This window comes from Bombina bombina, chromosome 9 (genome assembly GCF_027579735.1).
Source record: "Bombina bombina isolate aBomBom1 chromosome 9, aBomBom1.pri, whole genome shotgun sequence".
Classification (NCBI taxonomy): Eukaryota; Metazoa; Chordata; class Amphibia; order Anura; family Bombinatoridae; genus Bombina; species Bombina bombina.
The window spans coordinates 277,272,525-277,298,537 of NC_069507.1; the positions used below are offsets into that span (position 1 = coordinate 277,272,525).

Below are 26,013 nucleotides of genomic sequence, written 5' to 3' on the forward strand. Positions count from 1 at the left end.
GTGAATAGCACAGGTACAGAGTGAGAAGACAAGCCAGCAGTCAGTGTGAATAGCACAGGTACAGAGTGAGAAGACAAGCCAGCAGTCAGTGTGAATAGCACAGGTACAGAGTCAGATGACAAGCCAGCAGTCAGGGTAAAAAGCACAGGTACAGAATGAGAAGACAAGCCAGCAGTCAGGGTGAATAGCACAGGTACAGAGTGAGATGACAAGCCAGCAGTCAAGGTGAACAGCACAGATACAGAGTGAGAAGACAAGCCAGCAGTCAGGATGAATAGCACAGGTACAGAGTGAGAAGACAAGCCAGCAGTCAGGGTGAATAGCACAGGTACAGAGTGAGAAGACAAGCCAGCAGTCAGTGTGAATACCACAGGTACAGAGTGAGATGACAAGCCAGCAGTCAGGGTGAATAGCACAGGTACAGAGTGAGAAGACAAGCCAGCAGTCAGGGTGAATAGCACAGGTACAGAGTGAGAAGACAAGCCAGCAGTCAGTGTGAACAGCACAGGTACAGAGTGAGAAGACAAGCCAGCAGTCAGGGTGAATAGCACAGATACAGAGTGAGAAGACAAGCCAGCAGTCAGGGTGAACAGCACAGGTACAGAGTGAGATGACAAGCCAGCAGTCAGGGTGAATGGCACAGGTACGGAGTGAGAAGACAAGCCAGCAGTCAGGGTGAATAGCACAGGTACAGAGTGAGAAGACAAGCCAGCAGTCAGGGTGAATAGCACAGGTACAGAGTGAGAAGACAAGCCAGCAGTCAGGGTGAACAGCACAGGTACAGAGTGAGAAGACAGGCCAGCAGTCAGTGTGAATAGCACAGATACAGAGTGAGAAGACAAGCCAGCAGTCAGGGTGAATAGCACAGGTACAGAGTGAGAAGACAAGCCAGCAGTCAGGGTGAATAGCACAGGTACAGAGTGAGAAGACAAGCCAGCAGTCAGGGTGAATAGCACAGGTACAGAGTGAGAAGACAAGGCAGCAGTCAGGGTGAATAGCACAGGTACAGAGTGAGAAGACAAGCCAGCAGTCAGGGTGAATAGCACAGGTACGGAGTGAGAAGACAAGCCAGCAGTCAGTGTGAATAGCACAGGTACAGAGTGAGAAGACAGGCCAGCAGTCAGTGTGAATAGCACAGGTACAGAGTGAGAAGACAGGCCAGCAGTCAGTGTGAATAGCACAGGTACAGAGTGAGAAGACAAGCCAGCAGTCAGGGTGAATAGCACAGGTACAGAGTGAGAAGACAAGCCAGCAGTCAGGGTGAATGGTATAGGTACAGAGTGAGAAGACAAGCCAGCAGTCAGGGTGAACAGCACAGGTACAGAGTGAGAAGACAAGCCAGCAGTCAGGGTGAATAGCACAGGTACAGAGTGAGAAGACAAGCCAGCAGTCAGGGTGAATAGCACAGGTACAGAGTGAGAAGACAAGCCAGCAGTCAGGGTGAATAGCACAGGTACAGAGTGAGAAGACAAGCCAGCAGTCAGGGTGAATAGCACAGGTACAGAGTGAGAAGACAAGCCAGCAGTCAGTGTGAATAGCACAGGTACAGAGTGAGAAGACAAGCCAGCAGTCAGGGTGAATAGCACAGGTACAGAGTGAGAAGACAAGCCAGCAGTCAGGGTGAATAGCACAGATACAGAGTGAGAAGACAAGCCAGCAGTCAGGGTGAACAGCACAGGTACAGAGTGAGATGACAAGCCAGCAGTCAGGGTGAATGGCACAGGTACGGAGTGAGAAGACAAGCCAGCAGTCAGGGTGAATAGCACAGGTACAGAGTGAGAAGACAAGCCAGCAGTCAGGGTGAATAGCACAGGTACAGAGTGAGAAGACAAGCCAGCAGTCAGGGTGAATGGTACAGGTACAGAGTGAGAAGACAAGCCAGCAGTCAGGGTGAATATCATGATTTTCCAGAAAAAGCCCAAAAATCTCCAGCAAAAACTCAAATTCCTATGGTTCTCTAAAGAGGTAGAGCACTCATTACATTATACCTATCTTGGGCTTACACTGAGTGCATCAGGAAGCTTTAAACTGGGCATCAAAACACTGCAAGAAAAAGCCCTTAGAGCCTTCCATGCAATAAAGAAGCTGCTAGCCAGTCTAAACCCTCCTACAGAACTGTTACTTACGGCATTTGTACCAATCCTGCTGTATGGCTGTGAGGTCTGGGGCCCAACACTGACCCAGAACTACCGAGAATGGGACAAAACTCTCACAGAAATTGCACATCTCCAATTCTGTAAATATGCACTGCGGGTACACAGAAGCCCCCTAACAATGGGTGCAGAGCAGAGCTGGGAAGATTCCCATTGTTGCTACCAATGCAAAAACGGGTGTACAAATTCTGGTGTCACCTCACAAATTGTGACACAAGCACACTTTACCACCAAGCACTCTGTGACCCAGCATCAAAAGCATTTAGAGAATATACATCAGACCTGCAAAAGCACAGCCCATGAGAGAGTGTCACCAAACACCTTACAAACAGCTCTGAAGGAGAGGTACACTGGGCACTGGGAGGTACAGACTGGGTAACAGAACAAGAGGGAGTGTTACAGGTCTCTACAGAGAGAGTACAGACTGAGTATCTCACATGTGTCACTAAACACCTTACACAGCTCTGAAGGAGAGGTACACTGGGCACTGGGAGGTACAGACCGGGTAACAGAACAAGAGGGAGTGTTACAGGTCACTACAGAGAGAGTACAGACTAGCTGAGTATCTCACATGTGTCACTAAACACCTTACAAACAGCTCTGAAGGAGAGGTACACTGAGCACTGGGAGGTACAGACCGGGTAACAGAACAAGAGGGAGTGTTACAGGTCTCTACAGAGAGAGTACAGACTAACTGAGTATCTCACATGTGTCACTAAACACCTTACACACAGCTCTGAAGGAGAGGTACACTGGGCACTGGGAGGTACAGACTGGGAAACAGAACAAGAGGGAGTGTTACAGGTCTCTACAGAGAGAGTACAGACTAGCTGAGTATCTCACATGTGTCACCAAACACCTTACAAACAGCTCTGAAGGAGAGATACACTGGGTACTGGGAGATACAGACTGGGTAACAGAACAAGATGGAGTGTTACAGGTCACTACAGAGAGAGTACAGACTGAGTATCTCACATGTGTCACTAAACACCTTACACAGCTCTGAAGGAGAGGTACACTGGGCACTGGGAGGAACAGATAGGGCAACAGAACAAGAGGGAGTGTTACAGGTCACTACAGAGAGAGTACTGGCTAGCTGAGTATCTCACAAGTGTCACTAAACACCTTACACACAGCTCTGAAGGAGAGGTACACTGAGCACTGGGACTTACAGACTGGGTAACAGAACAAGAGGGAGTGTTACAGGTCACTACAGAGAGAGTACAGACTAGCTGAGTATCTCACATGTGTCACTAAACACCTTACACACAGCTCTGAAGGAGAGGTACACTGGGCACTGGGAGGTACAGACTGGGTAACAGAACAAGAGGGACTGTTACAGGTCACTACAGAGAGAGTACAGACTAGCTGAGTATCTCACATGTGTCACTAAACACCTTACACACAGCTCTGAAGGAGAGGTACACTGAGCACTGGGACTTACAGACTGGGTAACAGAACAAGAGGGAGTGTTACAGGTCACTACAGAGAGAGTACAGACTAGCTGAGTATCTCACATGTGTCACTAAACACCTTACACACAGCTCTGAAGGAGAGGTACACTGGGCACTGGGAGGTACAGACTGGGTAACAGAACAAGAGGGAGTGTTACAGGTCACTACAGAGAGAGTACAGACTAGCTGAGTATCTCACATGTGTCACTAAACACCTTACACACAGCTCTGAAGGAGAGCTACACTGGGCACTGGGAGGAACAGACTGGGTAACAGAACAAGAGGGAGTGTTACAGGTCACTACAGAGAGAGTACAGACTAGCTGAGGATCTCACATGTGTCACTAAACACCTTACATACAGCTCTGAAGGAGAGGTACACTGGGCACTGGGAGGTACAGATAGGGCAACAGAACAAGAGGGAGTGTTACAGGTCACTACAGAGAGAGTACAGACTAGCTGAGTATCTCACATGTGTCACTAAACACCTTACACACAGCTCTGAAGGAGAGGTACACTGGGCACTGGGTGGTACAGATAGGGCAACAGAACAAGATGGAGTGTTACAGGTCACTACAGAGAGAGTACAGACTAGCTGAGTATCTCACATGTGTCACTAAACACCTTACACACAGCTCTGAAGGAGAGGTACACTGGGCACTGGGAGGTACAGACTGGGCAACAGAACAAGCGGGAGTGTTACAGGTCACTACAGAGAGAGTACAGACTAGCTGAGTATCTCATGTGTCACTAAACAGCTCTGAAGGAGAGGTACACTGGGCACTGGGCGGTACAGACTGGGTAACAGAACAAGAGGGAGTGTTACAGGTCACTACAGAGAGTACAGACTAGCTGAGTATCTCACATGTGTCACTAAACACCTTACACACAGCTCTGAAGGAGAGGTACACTGAGCACTGGGAGGAACAGACTGGGTAACAGAACAAGAGGGAGTGTTACAGGTCACTACAGAGAGAGTACAGACTAGCTGAGTATCTCACATGTGTCACTAAACACCTTACACACAGCTCTGAAGGAGAGGTACACTGGGCACTGGGAGGAACAGATAGGACAACAGAACAAGCTGGAGTGTTACAGGTCACTACAGAGAGAGTACTGGCTAGCTGAGTATCTCACATGTGTCACCAACCCAAAGCACAGACAGATACTCACTAAATACAGAATCTCTGACCACCAGCTGGAAATAGAGACTGGCAGATATCAGGCACAATGGAGACCCAGGGCAGCCAGACAATGTGCACAGTGTGACAGTGGGGACATAGAGACTGAAGCGCACTTCCTCTTGTACTGTACAAGATACAAACCCTTAAGGGATAAATACTTCCCAAAAATAATGACAGAAATAACAGACTTCCCACAGATGTCGGAACAAGAAAGACTATGCGTACTCTTAGGGGGAAACAACAAAGCTACAAGGATAGTAGCAAGATATGTAGCAGACTGTCACATGACCAGAACCCCCAATCAGATTAAATGAACTATCATATTTACCCACTATACTCCTACTTTATAAATTGTTATTGATTTGTTTTATTGTAACATATTACTTTGGCAACACATGTAATAATGTCATGCTAATAAAGTATTCTTGACTTGACTTGACTTGAATAGCACAGGTACAGAGTGAGAAGACAAGCCAGAATTCAGAGTAGGTAGCACAGGACTACATGTATACCTAATAATTCATTTTTAATCCTGCAGCTATTCAGTGAACTCAGATAGCACAGGACTACACATATACCCAATAATGCGTCTGTACTTCTCCTACAGTTATTCAGTGACCTCAGGTAGCACATAACTACACATATACCCAATAATGCGTCTGTACTTCTCCTACAGCTATTCAGTGACCTCAGCAAGCACAGGACTACACGTATACCCAATAATGAGTCTCTACTTCTACAGCTATTCAGTGACCTCAGCAAGCACATGACTACACGTATACACAATAATGAGTCTGTACTCCTACAGTTATTCAGTGACCTCAGCAAGCACATGGCTACAAGTATACCCAATAATGAGTCTGTACTCCTACAGTTATTCAGTGACCTCAGCAAGCACATGGCTACAAGTATACCCAATAATGCGTTTGTACTTCTCCTACAGCTATTCAGTGACCTCAGCTAGCACATAACTACACGTATACCCAATAAGGAGTCTGTACTTCTCCTACAGCTATTCAGTGACCTCAGCTAGCACATGACTACATGTATACCCAATAATGAGACTGTACTCCTACAGCTATTCAGTGACCTCAGGTAGCACATAACTACACGTATACACAATAATGAGTCTGTACTCCTACAGTTATTCAGTGACCTCAGCTAGCACAGGACTACATGTATACCCAATAATGAGTCTGTACTTCTCCTACAGCTATTCAGTGACCTCAGGTAGCACATAACTACACGTATACCCAATAAGGAGTCTGTACTTCTCCTACAGCTATTCAGTGACCTCAGCTAGCACATGACTACATGTATACCCAATAAGGAGTCTGTACTTCTCCTACAGTTATTCAGTGACCTCAGCTAGCACATGACTACATGTATACCCAATAATGAGTCTGTACTCCTACATTTATTCAGTGACCTCAGGTAGCATATAACTACATGTATACACAATAATGAGTCTATACTCCTACAGCTATTCAGTGACCTCAGCTAGCACATAACTACATGTATACCCAATAATGAGTCTGTACTCCTACATTTATTCAGTGACCTCAGCTAGCACATGACTACATGTATACCCAATAATGAGTCTGTACTCCTACATTTATTCAGTGACCTCAGGTAGCACATAACTACATGTATACCAAATAATGAGTCTCTACTTCTACAGCTATTCAGTGCCCTCCGCTACCACCTGACTACGTGTAAACACAGTAATGAGTCTGTACTTCTCCTACAGCTATTCAGTGACCTCAGCTAGCACATGACTACACGTATACCCAATAATGAGTCTGTACTTCTACAGCTATTCAGTGACCTCAGCTAGCACAGGACTACACGTATACACAATAATGAGTCTGTACTTCTCCTACAGCTATTCAGTGACCTCAGCTAGCACATAACTACACGTATACACAATAATGCGTCTGTACTCCTACAGCTATTCAGTGACCTCAGGTAGCACATAACTACATGTATACACAATAATGAGTCTGTACTTCTCCTACAGCTATTCAGTGACCTCAGCTAGCACAGGACTACACGTATACCCAATAATGAGTCTGTACTCCTACAGCTATTCAGTGACCTCAGCTAGCACATGACTACACGTATACCCAATAATGAGTCTGTACTCCTACAGTTATTCAGTGACCTCAGCTAGCACAGGACTACACGTATACCCAATAAGGAGTCTGTACTCCTACAGCTATTCAGTGACCTCAGGTAGCACATAACTACATGTATACCCAATAATGAGTCTGTACTCCTACAGCTATTCAGTGACCTCAGCTAGCACATGACTACACGTATACCCAATAATGAGTCTGTACTCCTACAGCTATTCAGTGACCTCAGGTAGCACATAACTACATGTATACCCAATAATGAGTCTGTACTCCTACAGCTATTCAGTGACCTCAGCTAGCACATGACTACAAGTATACCCAATAATGAGTCAGTACTTCTCCTACAGCTATTCAGTGACCTCAGCAAGCACATAACTACACGTATACCCAATAATGAGACTGTACTTCTCCTACAGCTATTCAGTGACCTCAGCTAGCACATGACTACACGTATACTCAATAATGAGACTGTACTCCTACAGCTATTCAGCGACCTCAGCTAGCACAGGACTACATGTATACCCAATAATGAGACTGTACTCCTACAGCTATTCAGTGACCTCAGCTAGCACATAACTACACGTATACACAATAATGAGTCTGTACTCCTACAGCTATTCAGTGACCTCAGGTAGCACAGGACTACATGTATACCCAATAATGAGTCTATACTCCTACAGCTATTCAGTGACCTCAGGTAGCACATAACTACACGTATACACAATAATGAGTCTGTACTCCTACAGCTATTCAGTGACCTCAGGTAGCACAGGACTACATGTATACCCAATAATGAGTCTATACTCCTACAGCTATTCAGTGACCTCAGGTAGCACATAACTACATGTATACCCAATAATGAGACTGTACTCCTACAGTTATTCAGTGACCTCAGCTAGCACATGACTACATGTATACCCAATAATGAGTCTCTACTTCTACAGCTATTCAGTGACCTCAGCTAGCACATGACTACACGTATACCCAATAATGATTCTGTACTTCTCCTACAGCTATTCAGTGACCTCAGGTAGCACAGGACTACATGTATACACAATAATGAGTCTGTACTTCTCCTACAGCTATTCAGTGACCTCAGCTAGCACAGGACTACACGTATACACAATAATGAGTCTGTACTTCTCCTACAGCTATTCAGTGACCTCAGCTAGCACATGACTACATGTATACACAATAATGAGTCTGTACTTCTCCTACAGCTATTCAGTGACCTCAGCTAGCACAGGACTACATGTATACACAATAATGATTCTGTACTTCTCCTACAGCTATTCAGTGACCTCAGCTAGCACATGACTACACGTATACCCAATAATGATTCTGTACTTCTCCTACAGCTATTCAGTGACCTCAGGTAGCACAGGACTACATGTATACCCAATAATGAGTCTATACTCCTACAGCTATTCAGTGACCTCAGGTAGCACATAACTACATGTATACCCAATAATGAGACTGTACTCCTACAGCTATTCAGTGACCTCAGGTAGCACATAACTACATGTATACACAATAATGAGTCTATACTTCTCCTACAGCTATTCAGTGACCTCAGCTAGCACATGACTACACGTATACCCAATAATGATTCTGTACTTCTACAGCTATTCAGTGACCTCAGCTAGCACATAACTACATGTATACCCAATAATGATTCTGTACTCCTACAGTTATTCAGTGACCTCAGCTAGCACAGGACTACACGTATACCCAATAATGATTCTGTACTTCTCCTACAGCTACAAAACTCTCACAGAAATTGCACATCTCCAATTCTGTAAATATGCACTGCGGGTACACAGAAGCGCCCCTAACAATGGATGCAGAGCAGAGCTGGGAAGATTCCCATTGTTGCTACCAATGCAAAAACGGGTGTACAAATTCTGGTGTCACCTCACAAATAGTGACACAAGCACACTTTACCACCAAACACTCTGTGACCCAGCATCAAAAGCATTTAGAGAATATACATCAGACCTGCAAAAGCACAGCCCATGAGAGAGTGTCACCAAACACCTTACAAACAGCTCTGAAGGAGAGGTACACTGGGCACTGGGAGGTACAGACTGGGTAACAGAACAAGAGGGAGTGTTACAGGTCTCTACAGAGAGAGTACAGACTGAGTATCTCACATGTGTCACTAAACACCTTACACAGCTCTGAAGGAGAGGTACACTGGGCACTGGGAGGAACAGATAGGGCAACAGAACAAGAGGGAGTGTTACAGGTCACTACACAGAGAGTACAGACTAGCTGAGTATCTCACATGTGTCACTAAACACCTTACACACAGCTCTGAAGGAGAGGTACACTGGGCACTGGGAGGAACAGATAGGGCAACAGAACAAGATGGAGTGTTACAGGTCACTACAGAGAGAGTACAGACTAGCTGAGTATCTCACATGTGTCACTAAACACCTTACACACAGCTCTGAAGGAGAGGTACACTGGGCACTGGGTGGTACAGATCGGGCAACAGAACAAGATGGAGTGTTACAGGTCACTACACAGAGAGTACAGACTAGCTGAGTATCTCACATGTGTCACTAAACACCTTACACACAGCTCTGAAGGAGAGGTACACTGGGCACTGGGAGGTACAGACTGGGCAACAGAACAAGCGGGAGTGTTACAGGTCACTACAGAGAGAGTACAGACTAGCTGAGTATCTCATGTGTCACTAAACAGCTCTGAAGGAGAGGTACACTGGGCACTGGGCGGTACAGACTGGGTAACAGAACAAGAGGGAGTGTTACAGGTCACTACAGAGAGTACAGACTAGCTGAGTATCTCACATGTGTCACTAAACACCTTACACACAGCTCTGAAGGAGAGGTACACTGAGCACTGGGAGGAACAGACTGGGTAACAGAACAAGAGGGAGTGTTACAGGTCACTACAGAGAGAGTACAGACTGAGTATCTCACATGTGTCACTAAACACCTTACACACAGCTCTGAAGGAGAGGTACACTGGGCACTGGGAGGTACAGACTGGGTAACAGAACAAGAGGGAGTGTTACAGGTCACTACAGAGAGAGTACTGGCTAGCTGAGTATCTCACAAGTGTCACTAAACACCTTACACACAGCTCTGAAGGAGAGGTACACTGGGCACTGGGAGGAACAGATAGGGCAACAGAACAAGAGGGAGTGTTACAGGTCACTACAGAGAGAGTACAGACTAGCTGAGTATCTCACATGTGTCACTAAACACCTTACACACAGCTCTGAAGGAGAGGTACACTGAGCACTGGGAGGTACAGACTGGGTAACAGAATAAGAGGGAGTGTTACAGGTCACTACAGAGAGAGTACTGGCTAGCTGAGTATCTCACAAGTGTCACTAAACACCTTACACACAGCTCTGAAGGAGAGGTACACTGGGCACTGGGAGGAACAGATAGGGCAACAGAACAAGATGGAGTGTTACAGGTCACTACAGAGAGAGTACAGACTAGCTGAGTATCTCACATGTGTCACTAAACACCTTACACACAGCTCTGAAGGAGAGGTACACTGGGCACTGGGGGGTACAGACTGGGTAACAGAACAAGAGGGAGTGTTACAGGTCACTACAGAGAGAGTACAGACTAGCTGAGTATCTCACATGTGTCACTAAACACCTTACAAACAGCTCTGAAGGAGAGGTACACCAGGTACTGGTAGGTACAGACTGGGTAACAGAACAAGAGGGAGTGTTACAGGTCACTACAGAGAGAGTACAGACTAGCTGAGTATCTCACATGTGTCACTAAACACCTTACACACAGCTCTGAAGGAGAGGTACACTGGGCACTGGGAGGTACAGACTGGGCAACAGAACAAGCGGGAGTGTTACAGGTCACTACAGAGAGAGTACAGACTAGCTGAGTATCTCATGTGTCACTAAACAGCTCTGAAGGAGAGGTACACTGGGCACTGGGCGGTACAGACTGGGTAACAGAACAAGAGGGAGTGTTACAGGTCACTACAGAGAGAGTACAGACTAGCTGAGTATCTCACATGTGTCACTAAACACCTTACACACAGCTCTGAAGGAGAGGTACACTGAGCACTGGGAGGAACAGACTGGGTAACAGAACAAGAGGGATTGTTACAGGTCACTACAGAGAGAGTACAGACTAGCTGAGTATCTCACGTGTCACTAAACACCTTACACACAGCTCTGAAGGAGAGGTACACTGGGAGGTACAGACTGGGTAACAGAACAAGAGGGAGTGTTACAGGTCACTACAGAGACAGTACAGACTAGCTGAGTATCTCACATGTGTCACTAAACACCTTACATACAGCTCTGAAGGAGAGGTACACTGAGCACTGGGGGGTACAGACTGGGTAACAGAACAAGAGGGAGTGTTACAGGTCACTACAGAGAGAGTACAGACTAGCTGAGTATCTCACATGTGTCACTAAACACCTTACACACAGCTCTGAAGGAGAGGTACACTGGGCACTGGGACGTACAGACTGGGCAACAGAACAAGAGGGAGTGTTACAGGTCACTACAGAGAGTACAGACTAGCTGAGTATCTCACATGTGTCACTAAACACCTTACACACAGCTCTGAAGGAGAGGTACACTGGGCACTGGGGGGTACAGACTGGGTAATAGAACAAGAGGGAGTGTTACAGGTCACTACAGAGAGAGTACAGACTAGCTGAGTATCTCACATGTGTCACTAAACACCTTACACACAGCTCTGAAGGAGAGGTACACTGGGCACTGGGAGGAACAGATAGGGCAACAGAACAAGCTGGAGTGTTACAGGTCACTACAGAGAGAGTACAGACTAGCTGAGTATCTCACATGTGTCACTAAACACCTTACACACAGCTCTGAAGGAGAGGTACACTGGGCACTGGGAGGTACAGACTGGGTAACAGAACAAGAGGGAGTGTTACAGGTCACTACAGAGAGAGTACAGACTAGCTGAGTATCTCACATGTGTCACTAAACACCTTACACACAGCTCTGAAGGAGAGGTACACTGGGCACTGGGAGGTACAGACTGGGTAACAGAACAAGAGGGAGTGTTACAGGTCACTACAGAGAGAGTACTGGCTAGCTGAGTATCTCACAAGTGTCACCAACCCAAAGCACAGACAGATACTCACTAAATACAGAATCTCTGACCACCAGCTGGAAATAGAGACTGGCAGATATCAGGCACAATGGAGACCCAGGGCAGCCAGACAATGTGCACAGTGTGACAGTGGGGACATAGACACTGAAGCGAACTTCCTCTTGTACTGTACAAGATACAAACCCTTAAGGGATAAATACTTCCCAAAAATAATGACAGAAATAACAGACTTCCCACAGATGTCGGAACAAGAAAGACTATGCGTACTCTTAGGGGGAAACAACAAAGCTACAAGGATAGTAGCAAGATATGTAGCAGACTGTCACATGACCAGAACCCCCAATCAGATTAAATGAACTATCATATTTACCCACTATACTCGTACTTTATAAATTGATATTGATCTGTTTTATTGTAACATATTACTTTGGCAACACATGTAATAATGTCATGCTAAAAAAGTATTCTTGACTTGACTTGACTTGAATAGCACAGGTACAGAGTGAGAAGACAAGCCAGAATTCAGAGTAGGTAGCACAGGACTACATGTATACCCAATAATGAGTCTGTACTTCTCCTACAGCTATTCAGTGACCTCAGCAAGCACATGACTACACGTATAGCCAATGATGAGACTGTACTTCTCCTACAGCTATTCAGTGACCTCAGCTAGCACATGACTACACGTATACCCAATAATGAGTCTGTACTTCTCCTACAGCTATTCAGTGACCTCAGCTAGCACATAACTACACGTATACCCAATAATGAGACTGTACTCCTATAGCTATTCACTGCCCTCAGCTAGCACATGACTACACGTATACACAATAATGAGTCTATACTCCTACAGCTATTCAGTGACCTCAGCTAGCACATGACTACATGTATACCCAATAATGAGTCAGTACTTCTCCTACAGCTATTCAGTGACCTCAGCTAGCACATGACTACACGTATACACAATAATGAGTCTATACTCCTACAGCTATTCAGTGACCTCAGCTAGCACATGACTACACGTAAACACAATAATGAGTCTATACTCCTACAGCTATTCAGTGACCTCAGCTAGCACATGACTACACGTATACACAATAATGAGTCTGTACTCCTACAGCTATTCAGTGACCTCAGGTAGCACATAACTACACGTATACCCAATAATGAGTCTGTACTTCTCCTACAGCTATTCAGTGACCTCAGCTAGCACATGACTACATGTATACACAATAATGAGTCTGTACTTCTACAGCAATTCAGTGACCTCAGGTAGCACATAACTACATGTATACCCAATAATGAGTCTGTACTTCTCCTACAGTTATTCAGTGACCTCAGCTAGCACAGGACTACATGTATACCCAATAATGAGTCTGTACTTCTCCTACAGCTATTCAGTGACCTCAGGTAGCACATAACTACATGTATACCCAATAATGAGTCTGTACTTCTCCTACAGCTATTCAGTGACCTCAGCTAGCACAGGACTACATGTATACCCAATAATGAGTCTGTACTTCTCCTACAGTTATTCAGTGACCTCAGCTAGCACATAACTACATGTATACACAATAATGAGTCTGTACTTCTCCTACAGCTATTCAGTGACCTCAGCTAGCACATAACTACATGTATACCCAATAATGCGTCTGTACTTCTCCTACAGTTATTCAGTGACCTCAGCTAGCACAGGACTACACGTATACCCAATAATGAGTCTGTACTCCTACAGTTATTCAGTGACCTCAGCTAGCACATAACTACATGTATACACAATAATGCGTCTGTACTTCTCCTACAGTTATTCAGTGACCTCAGCTAGCACAGGACTACACGTATACCCAATAATGAGTCTGTACTTCTACAGCAATTCAGTGACCTCAGGTAGCACATAACTACATGTATACCCAATAATGAGTCTGTACTTCTCCTACAGTTATTCAGTGACCTCAGCTAGCACAGGACTACATGTATACCCAATAATGAGTCTGTACTTCTCCTACAGCTATTCAGTGACCTAAGGTAGCACATAACTACATGTATACCCAATAATGAGTCTGTACTTCTCCTACAGCTATTCAGTGACCTCAGCTAGCACAGGACTACATGTATACCCAATAATGAGTCTGTACTTCTCCTACAGTTATTCAGTGACCTCAGCTAGCACAGGACTACACGTATACCCAATAATGAGTCTGTACTTCTCCTACAGCTATTCAGTGACCTCAGCTAGCACATAACTACATGTATACCCAATAATGCGTCTGTACTTCTCCTACAGTTATTCAGTGACCTCAGCTAGCACATAACTACATGTATACACAATAATGAGTCTGTACTTCTCCTACAGCTATTCAGTGACCTCAGCTAGCACATAACTACATGTATACCCAATAATGCGTCTGTACTTCTCCTACAGTTATTCAGTGACCTCAGCTAGCACAGGACTACACGTATACCCAATAATGAGTCTGTACTCCTACAGTTATTCAGTGACCTCAGCTAGCACATAACTACATGTATACACAATAATGAGTCTGTACTTCTCCTACAGCTATTCAGTGACCTCAGCTAGCACAGGACTACACGTATACCCAATAATGAGTCTGTACTCCTACAGTTATTCAGTGACCTCAGCTAGCACAGGACTACATGTATACCCAATAATGAGTCTATACTCCTACAGCTATTCAGTGACCTCAGCTAGCACATGACTACACGTATACCCAATAATGCGTCTGTACTTCTCCTACAGCTATTCAGTGACCTCAGCAAGCACATGGCTACACGTATACCCAATAATGCGTCTGTACTTCTCCTACAGCTATTCAGTGACCTCAGCTAGCACATAACTACATGTATACCCAATAATGCGTCTGTACTTCTCCTACAGTTATTCAGTGACCTCAGCTAGCACAGGACTACACGTATACCCAATAATGAGTCTGTACTCCTACAGTTATTCAGTGACCTCAGCTAGCACATAACTACATGTATACACAATAATGAGTCTGTACTTCTCCTACAGCTATTCAGTGACCTCAGCTAGCACAGGACTACACGTATACCCAATAATGAGTCTGTACTCCTACAGTTATTCAGTGACCTCAGCTAGCACAGGACTACATGTATACCCAATAATGAGTCTATACTCCTACAGTTATTCAGTGACCTCAGCTAGCACATGACTACACGTATACCCAATAATGCGTCTGTACTTCTCCTACAGCTATTCAGTGACCTCAGCAAGCACATGGCTACACGTATACCCAATAATGCGTCTGTACTTCTCCTACAGCTATTCAGTGACCTCAGCTAGCACAGGACTACACGTATACCCAATAATGCGTCTGTACTTCTCCTACAGCTATTCAGTGACCTCAGCTAGCACAGGACTACATGTATACCCAATAATGAGTCTATACTCCTACAGCTATTCAGTGACCTCAGGTAGCACATAACTACACGTATACCCAATAATGCGTCTGTACTTCTCCTACAGCTATTCAGTGACCTCAGCTAGCACATGACTACACGTATACCCAATAATGAGTCTGTACTCCTACAGCTATTCAGTGACCTCAGCTAGCACATAACTACACGTATACCCAATAATGCGTCTGTACTTCTCCTACAGCTATTCAGTGACCTCAGGTAGCACATAACTACACATATACACAATAATGAGTCAGTACTTCTCCTACAGCTATTCAGTGACCTCAGCAAGCACATGACTACACGTATACCCAATAATGAGTCTATACTCCTACAGCTATTCAGTGACCTCAGCTGGCACATGACAACACGTATACCCAATAATGAGTCTATACTCCTACAGCTATTCAGTGACCTCAGCTAGCACAGGACTACACGTATACACAATAATGAGTCTATACTCCTACAGCTATTCAGTGACCTCAGGTAGCACAGGACTACACGTATACCCAATAATGCGTCTGTACTCCTACAGCTATTCAGTGACCTCAGGTAGCACATAACTACACGTATACCCAATAATGCGTCTGTACTCCTACAGCTATTCAGTGACCTCAGGTAGCACATAACTACATGTATACCCAATAATGCGTCTGTACTTCTCCTACAGCTATTCAGTGACCTCAGGTAGCACATAACTACACATATACCCAATAATGAGTCTGTACTTCTCCTACAGCTATTCAGTGACCTCAGGTAGCACATAACTACATGTATACCCAATAATGCGTCTGTACTTCTCCTACAGCTATTCAGTGACCTCAGCTAGCACATGGCTACATGTATACCCAATAATGAGTCTGTACTTCTACTACAGTTATTCAGTGACCTCAGGTAGCACATGACTACACGTATACCCAATAATGAGTCTGTACTCCTACAGTTATTCAGTGACCTCAGCTAGCACATGGCTACAAGTATACCCAATAATGAGTCTGTACTTCTCCTACAGTTATTCAGTGACCTCAGCTAGCACATGGCTACAAGTATACCCAATAATGAGTCTGTACTTCTCCTACAGCTATTCAGTGACCTCAGCTAGCACATGGCTACAAGTATACCCAATAATGAGTCTGTACTTCTCCTACAGTTATTCAGTGACCTCAGGTAGCACATAACTACATGTATACCCAATAATGATTCTGTACTTCTCCTACAGCTATTCAGTGACCTCAGCTAGCACATGGCTACAAGTATACCCAATAATGAGTCTGTACTCCTACAGTTATTCAGTGACCTCAGCAAGCACATGGCTACAAGTATACCCAATAATGAGTCTGTACTCCTACAGTTATTCAGTGACCTCAGCAAGCACATGGCTACAAGTATACCCAATAATGAGTCTGTACTCCTACAGTTATTCAGTGACCTCAGCTAGCACAGGACTACATGTATACCCAATAATGAGTCTGTACTTCTCCTACAGCTATTCAGTGACCTCAGGTAGCACATAACTACATGTATACCCAATAAGGAGTCTGTACTTCTCCTACAGCTATTCAGTGACCTCAGCTAGCACATGATTACATGTATACCCAATAAGGAGTCTGTACTTCTCCTACAGTTATTCAGTGACCTCAGCTAGCACATGACTACATGTATACCCAATAATGAGTCTGTACTCCTACATTTATTCAGTGACCTCAGGTAGCATATAACTACATGGATACCCAATAATGAGTCTGTACTCCTACATTTATTCAGTGACCTCAGCTAGCACATGACTACATGTATACCCAATAATGAGTCTGTACTCCTACATTTATTCAGTGACCTCAGGTAGCACATAACTACATGTATACCAAATAATGAGTCTCTACTTCTACAGCTATTCAGTGCCCTCCGCTACCACCTGACTACGTGTAAACACAGTAATGAGTCTGTACTTCTCCTACAGCTATTCAGTGACCTCAGCTAGCACATGACTACACGTATACCCAATAATGAGTCTGTACTTCTACAGCTATTCAGTGACCTCAGCTAGCACATAACTACATGTATACACAATAATGAGTCTGTACTCCTACAGCTATTCAGTGACCTCAGGTAGCACATAACTACATGTATACACAATAATGAGTCTGTACTTCTCCTACAGCTATTCAGTGACCTCAGCTAGCACAGGACTACACGTATACCCAATAATGAGTCTGTACTCCTACAGCTATTCAGTGACCTCAGGTAGCACATAACTACATGTATACACAATAATGAGTCTGTACTTCTCCTACAGCTATTCAGTGACCTCAGCTAGCACAGGACTACACGTATACCCAATAATGAGTCTGTACTCCTACAGCTATTCAGTGACCTCAGCTAGCACATGACTACACGTATACCCAATAATGAGTCTGTACTCCTACAGTTATTCAGTGACCTCAGCTAGCACAGGACTACACGTATACCCAATAAGGAGTCTGTACTTCTCCTACAGCTATTCAGTGACCTCAGGTAGCACATAACTACATGTATACCCAATAATGAGTCTGTACTCCTACAGCTATTCAGTGACCTCAGCTAGCACATGACTACACGTATACCCAATAATGAGTCTGTACTCCTACAGCTATTCAGTGACCTCAGGTAGCACATAACTACATGTATACCCAATAATGAGTCTGTACTCCTACATTTATTCAGTGACCTCAGCTAGCACATGACTACACGTATACCCAATAATGAGTCAGTACTTCTCCTACAGCTATTCAGTGACCTCAGCAAGCACATGACTACACGTATACCCAATAATGAGACTGTACTCCTACAGCTATTCAGTGACCTCAGCTAGCACGTAACTACACGTATACACAATAATGAGTCTGTACTCCTACAGCTATTCAGTGACCTCAGGTAGCACAGGACTACATGTATACCCAATAATGAGTCTATACTCCTACAGCTATTCAGTGACCTCAGGTAGCACATAACTACATGTATATCCAATAATGAGACTGTACTCCTACAGTTATTCAGTGACCTCAGCTAGCACATGACTACATGTATACCCAATAATGAGTCTCTACTTCTACAGCTATTCAGTGACCTCAGCTAGCACATGACTACACGCATACCCAATAATGATTCTGTACTTCTCCTACAGCTATTCAGTGACCTCAGGTAGCACAGGACTACATGTATACCCAATAATGAGTCTATACTCCTACAGCTATTCAGTGACCTCAGGTAGCACATAACTACATGTATACCCAATAATGAGACTGTACTCCTACAGCTATTCAGTGACCTCAGGTAGCACATAACTACATGTATACACAATAATGAGTCTGTACTTCTACAGCTATTCAGTGACCTCAGCTAGCACATAACTACATGTATACCCAATAATGATTCTGTACTCCTACAGTTATTCAGTGACCTCAGCTAGCACATAACTACATGTATACCCAATAATGAGTCTATACTCCTACAGCTATTCAGTGACCTCAGCTAGCACATAACTACACGTATACCCAATAATGATTCTGTACTTCTACAGCTATTCAGTGACCTCAGCTAGCACATAACTACATGTATACCCAATAATGATTCTGTACTCCTACAGCTATTCAGTGACCTCAGGTAGCACATAACTACATGTATACACAATAATGAGTCTGTACTTCTCCTACAGCTATTCAGTGACCTCAGCTAGCACATGACTACACGTATACCCAATAATGAGTCTGTACTCCTACAGTTATTCAGTGACCTCAGCTAGCACAGGACTACACGTATACCCAATAAGGAGTCTGTACTTCTCCTACAGCTATTCAGTGACCTCAGGTAGCACATAACTACATGTATACCCAATAATGAGTCTGTACTCCTACAGCTATTCAGTGACCTCAGCTAGCACATGACTACACGTATACCCAATAATGAGTCTGTACTCCTACAGCTATTCAGTGACCTCAGGTAGCACATAACTACATGTATACCCAATAATGAGTCTGTACTCCTACAGCTATTCAGTGACCTCAGCTAGCACATGACTACACGTATACCCAATAATGAGTCAGTACTTCTCCTACAGCTATTCAGTGACCTCAGCAAGCACATGACTACACGTATACCCAATAATGAGACTGTACTCCTACAGCTATTCAGTGACCTCAGCTAGCACATAACTACACGTATACACAATAATGAGTCTGTACTCCTACAGCTATTCAGTGACCTCAGGTAGCACAGGACTACATGTATACCCAATAATGAGTCTATACTCCTACAGCTATTCAGTGACCTCAGGTAGCACATAACTACATGTATACCCAATAATGAGACTGTACTCCTACAGTTATTCAGTGACCTCAGCTAGCACATGACTACATGTATACCCAATAATGAGTCTCTACTTCTACAGCTATTCAGTGACCTCAGCTAGCACATGACTACACGTATACCCAATAATGATTCTGTACTTCTCCTACAGCTATTCAGTGACCTCAGGTAGCACAGGACTACATGTATACCCAATAATGAGTCTATACTCCTACAGCTATTCAGTGACCTCAGGTAGCACATAACTACATGTATACCCAATAATGAGACTGTACTCCTACAGCTATTCAGTGACCTCAGGTAGCACATAACTACATGTATACACAATAATGAGTCTGTACTTCTACAGCTATTCAGTGACCTCAGCTAGCACATAACTACATGTATACCCAATAATGATTCTGTACTCCTACAGTTATTCAGTGACCTCAGCTAGCACATGACTACACGTATACCCAATAATGATTCTGTACTTCTACAGCTATTCAGTGACCTCAGCTAGCACATAACTACATGTATACCCAATAATGATTCTGTACTCCTACAGTTATTCAGTGACCTCAGCTAGCACAGGACTACACGTATACCCAATAATGATTCTGTACTTCTCCTACAGCTATTCAGTGACCTCAGCTAGCACATGGCTACAAGTATACCCAATAATGAGTCTGTACTCCTACAGTTATTCAGTGACCTCAGCAAGCACATAACTACACGTATACCCAATAATGAGTCTGTACTCCTACAGTTATTCAGTGACCTCAGCAAGCACATGGCTACAAGTATACCCAATAATGAGTCTGTACTCCTACAGTTATTCAGTGACCTCAGCTAGCACATGGCTACATGTATACCCAATAATGAGTCTGTACTCCTACAGCTATTCAGTGACGTCAGCTAGCACAGGACTACACGTATACCCAATAATGAGTCTGTACTTCTACAGCTATTCAGTGACCTCAGCTAGCACAGGACTACACGTATACCCAATAATGAGTCTGTACTTCTCCTACAGCTATTCAGTGACCTCAGCTAGCACAGGACTACACGTATACCCAATAATGAGTCTCTACTTCTACAGCTATTCAGTGACCTCAGCTAGCACAGGACTAAACGTATACCCAATAATGAGTCTGTACTCCTACAGTTATTCAGTGACCTCAGCTAGCACATGGCTACATGTATACCCAATAATGAGTCTGTACTTCTACAGCTATTCAGTGACCTCAGCTAGCACATGGCTACATGTATACCCAATAATGAGTCTGTACTTCTACAGCAATTCAGTGACCTCAGGTAGCACATAACTACACGTATACCCAATAATGAGCTCGCTTCCATTGAGTCGTTAAAAATGGAGCCGTAAGCTACCGAAGCGGATGACAGCTAAAAGTAATTTACGGCTCCATTTTAGTACCAGGTTTCCATTGAAAAGATTAGCGTGTTGCGCGCAGTCGCTCTTTTCGTGTAGCTGTAAGTTAACGTTGTGTTAGCGCTTCCATCTGACGTCGGATTTCTTGAAAATCAATTAGTTGCTAAGGTAACCCGACCTTACGCTATAGAATTTACGTTTAACGTCCGTGCTTCTTACCTGTGATCGCCTCTCAAGACAAATAAAGATACACTTATTCATATTTTTAATAATCAAATATTATTTTTTAATATAATTATATTTTCCACTTCATAAATATAAGTAATATGTATTGCTGCCCTAGGCATAGGTCTAGTTTGCATTCTGTAGATATGTTCTTGCATATATTATTATATTTAAATTTTCTATTAGAATATAAGTTTAACTATTTCTATACATGAGACAACAATAAATATTACTTATAACAATTTATTTTTACATTAAAACACTTGCATTATTTGCAAGTTTTATAATTTCAATAGAAAATAGGTCTCAAAAAGCACAATTATCCTCTTTTACACCTAGTTGAGCTGGGGGTAATATTTCTCAATGTATCGACCGCCTCCGACAGTGTATTAACGGTTAGCGCTTTCATTGGAAACCTGGTATAATTTATCGATTAACGGCTTCTATTACTTTCTATGGGACGCGAAGATCTTTTCGGCAGCCGAAGTCCGGCTGCCGATATTGAGGTATAACGTGCCATTGGAAACAGTCGTTAAACGATATTGCTTTCGACAGCATATTTAACGGTTTGCGAGTGCACGCAAACTGAATTACAACTCAATGGAAGCGAGGCCAATGAGTCTGTACTTCTACAGCTATTCAGTGACCTCAGGTAGCACATAACTACATGTATACCCAATAGTGAGTCTGTACTCCTACAGCTATTCAGTGACCTCAGCTAGCACATAACTACATGTATACCCAATAATGAGTCTGTACTCCTACAGCTATTCAGTGACCTCAGCTAGCACATAACTACACGTATACCCAATAATGAGTCTGTACTCCTACAGCTATTCAGTGACCTCAGCTAGCACATAACTACACGTATACACAATACTGAGTCTATACTCCTACAGCTATTCAGTGACCTCAGCAAGCACATGACTACACGTATACACAATAATGAGTCTGTACTTCTCCTACAGCTATTCAGTGACCTCAGGTAGCACATAACTACATGTATACCCAATAGTGAGTCTGTACTTCTCCTACAGCTATTCAGTGACCTCAGCTAGCACAGGACTACACGTATACACAATAATGAGCATGTACTTCTCCAACAGCTATTCAGTGCCCGAGGCTTGCACCCCTTGATGACTTCAGCATCATTCGTCCTTGGCAAGATGAGTACAGGATGCATGAATATGTTACAGTGACTTGCAAGACTGGGTATAAACTAATGGAGGTGAGTGCAAGAAGTGCTTGCTATACTGTGCATGACCACAGGGCCAAACCGGATTTACACAAATCACAAACTGAAGCTTACTACACATGCCAGGTTCAAGGTCTGAAATCAGAGCTTCTTATACTAGATACAATTACCTTTAATTAGTTCACACAAAGTACAAGAACCAGAAACATGTTCCAAAACCAGCCATATGTAACAGACCAAATAAATAAACATATCATTGCAAAAGGTCTGCACACACGGGCTAGATTACCAGTGGAGCGCTATTTATCCCTCCTGTTTTTGCGCTAACTCTGCTAGAAGCTTTTTGCAAGCATTAAATACCGCGCATATTACAATTTAAAAGTAAAAAATGTTCGCTCATGTGCTAACCCGACACACAAAAAGCCAAAGTTAGAATATCGCGACCACGTTAATGTATTCCCTATAGACTTCAATGAAGTGCGAAAAGTGGAAAAACATAATACATAAATACATATATACACACATATAAATACATAATGCATAAATACATATATATCCACATATAAATACATAATACATATATATCCACATATAAATACATAATACATAAATACATATATACACACATAAATACATAATACATAAATACATATATACACATGTATACACATATAAATACATAAATACATTTGTACACACATATATAAATACATAATACATAAATACATATATACACACATATATATACATAATACATAAATACATATATACACACATATATATATACATAATACATAAATACATATATACACACATATAAATACATAAATACATATGTACACACATAAACAATTTTATATATATATATATATATATATATATATATATATATATTAATATACATATACATATACATATTTAGACATGTATCCCTATGTTAAAACCCTTTGCACCCTTTTTTTCCCCTAACACCTGAGAACTCATATCTTTGAGCCCTTGTAACTTTTTTATGCAAATTTGTTTTTAATAAGTTTTATTAGACAGTGTTATTATGAGTGTAACTGTTTATTTATTTTTTATTTGTTTTGTGCAACTTTTTTGACTCACATAACAGTTAAACAGAGCTCTGAAGTCGGACTAACCCAGCAGGTGTTAAGTTAAATTGTGCTTGAACAAACTCATTTACTTTCAACTTATAATATACATGCTACTTGCAACGCTCAAAAACACCCACAATAAGCCCCTTATCGCTCACCCACAATAAGCCCCTTATCGCTCATAATCTACCCCTAAATGTTTATTTATGCACAGTATATATCAGCAATTAAGGACCGCATTACAAAAAGGTTTCAGCACACAAATGTTTATATATCTGTCCTCAATACAAATTATAAAATTTTAACTTCAATTATAGCATCTAGGCTTTCGATCTCCTTCGATAAGATAATCCACCCCGATCAAACGGGCTTTATGAGTACTAGGAATTCTTCAAAAAATATACGTAAAGTCCTAACATGCATAGATTATATATATAATACTGATCAAGCCCAACAGATCCAATCAAAGCAAGATACAGCCTTAATTAGTCTCGATGCCGAAAAAGCGTTCTACGCAATTACGTGGAATCACTTATTTAGAGCGCTTGTGCAATTTGGCTTTAGAAATCAATTTATTCGATTCATACATAATATTTACAGGAATCCAATCTCATATTTGCTAGTTAATTCTAAGGTCTCCCCATCTTTGACATTAGGTAGAGGTACTAGGCAGGGCTGCCCACTGTCGCCTTTCCTTTTTAATATTGCTTTAGAACCGCTAGCAATCTGGTTTAGGGACACAATTAATGGTATCAGATTTGGTTCGCAAATTTTAAAACTTCTAATCTATGCGGATGACTTATTGATATTCTTAGGAGATGCTGCTCAGGAAATCCCTATGGTCTTAAATAGTCTTAATACCTTTAGCTCTTTTTCTGGCTACAAAATTAATTCAAAGAAAAGTGAGTTAATGTTGATTAAAAAGGATAGCCGTTTAAAGTTTAATTTTCCTTTTAAAATATCGGAAACATTTAAATATCTAGGCATCCATATTCATGCTAATCCCAATTTTTGGTATAAGTTAAATATTCCCTCTCTTATTCAGAAAATTGAAATTGATCTAGAAAACTGGACTTCATTACCCATTTCATTGTCAGCCTGTGTCAGTGTTATCAAGACAATTATATTTCCCCGTCTATTATACCCCTTATAGAATCTACCATTATTTATTTCTATGTCGGACCAACGTAAATTATATTCTATTTTTTCCAGATTTATCTGGAAAAACAAAAAAGCACGCATTGCGCTTAGAAAATTAATGAATTCTCGTGATTCAGCTGGACTTGCGCTACCAAATACTCAACTTTATAACATTGCTTGCTTAGCCAAAATTGCCATAGATTGGTTACCTGACACAAACATTTTTTCCTGCTCGATTATGGAAAATTATATGCTATCCCCTTTTTCTATCAAAGCCAGTCTGCACTATGCACCAAGGGATTTACCTTATAATATTAAGGGACTGATAACTATAAAAAATATTATTAAAGCCTGGCAGAAATTTTGTACTCTTATAGGAGTTGATTATTCTTTCTCTGAATTTCTCCCAATAATTGGCACGATTGATTTCTCTCCAGGTTATTCTCAGGCAGTTTTTAAGAAATGGGCCGATAAAGGACTCATTAATATATATCAAATCTTCCATGATCATGGTTATATTCGCTCATTTGAGTCTCTTGTTACTCAATTTGGTCTACCTAGACAGGACATGTTTGCTTTATTTCCAGTTAAGACATTATCTCAATAGCCATACCTGGGAGCTTAATCAGTGTCTAGCATGGTCTGATATAAAAAAATGCATTTTGAAATTTAAAGCAGGGTTATCTTCAATCTCTCTTATGTATGATATTATGCTCAATAAACAGAACCTACTCAGCCTTAATAATATTTTTGCTTCATGGTCGCGGGATTGCCCAAATTTGGAAGACGGAGAAATAAAAGCCAGCTGCATTCTAGTAAATAAATGTCGAATTCCATCAAGTTGGAAAGAATCACATTTCAAAATTATAAATAGATCTTATATAACGCCTGTAAGACTGTCAAAAATGTATATCTCACAATCTTCTAAATGCCCTCGCTGCTCACATCCCAAGGCCGATATATTACATATGTTTTATTTCTGCCCTAGATTAAAACAACTATGGAACAAACTTTCCTTTTGGTTAAAAAACTTTTTCGGCAATGATATATTATTCAATCCAGAAAATATTATTTTTTTTAATATCCATATTACTGATTCCTCTCTGAGACTGAAAACCCTGGTATCTATTATTATGTCAATCAGACATCTTATAGCAAAAAATTGGAAATCG

General features: G+C 42.4%; 1 protein-coding gene across 1 annotated transcript in view; it reads left to right on the forward strand.

Annotated features, from left to right (window-relative positions):
• Nucleotides 1-15,355, forward strand: part of LOC128640586 (uncharacterized) — a 101,211-nt gene extending 85,856 nt beyond the window's left edge. Inside the window, exons 8-13 of the mRNA XM_053693057.1 lie at nt 5,329-5,404; nt 5,467-5,714; nt 7,942-8,044; nt 12,617-12,670; nt 14,792-14,845; nt 15,266-15,355. Of these exons, the coding sequence (XP_053549032.1) occupies nt 5,329-5,404; nt 5,467-5,714; nt 7,942-8,044; nt 12,617-12,670; nt 14,792-14,845; nt 15,266-15,355 (625 nt within the window). The remainder of the gene's footprint in view (nt 1-5,328; nt 5,405-5,466; nt 5,715-7,941; nt 8,045-12,616; nt 12,671-14,791; nt 14,846-15,265) is intronic.
• The last annotated feature ends 10,658 nt before the right edge of the window (nt 15,356-26,013 follow it).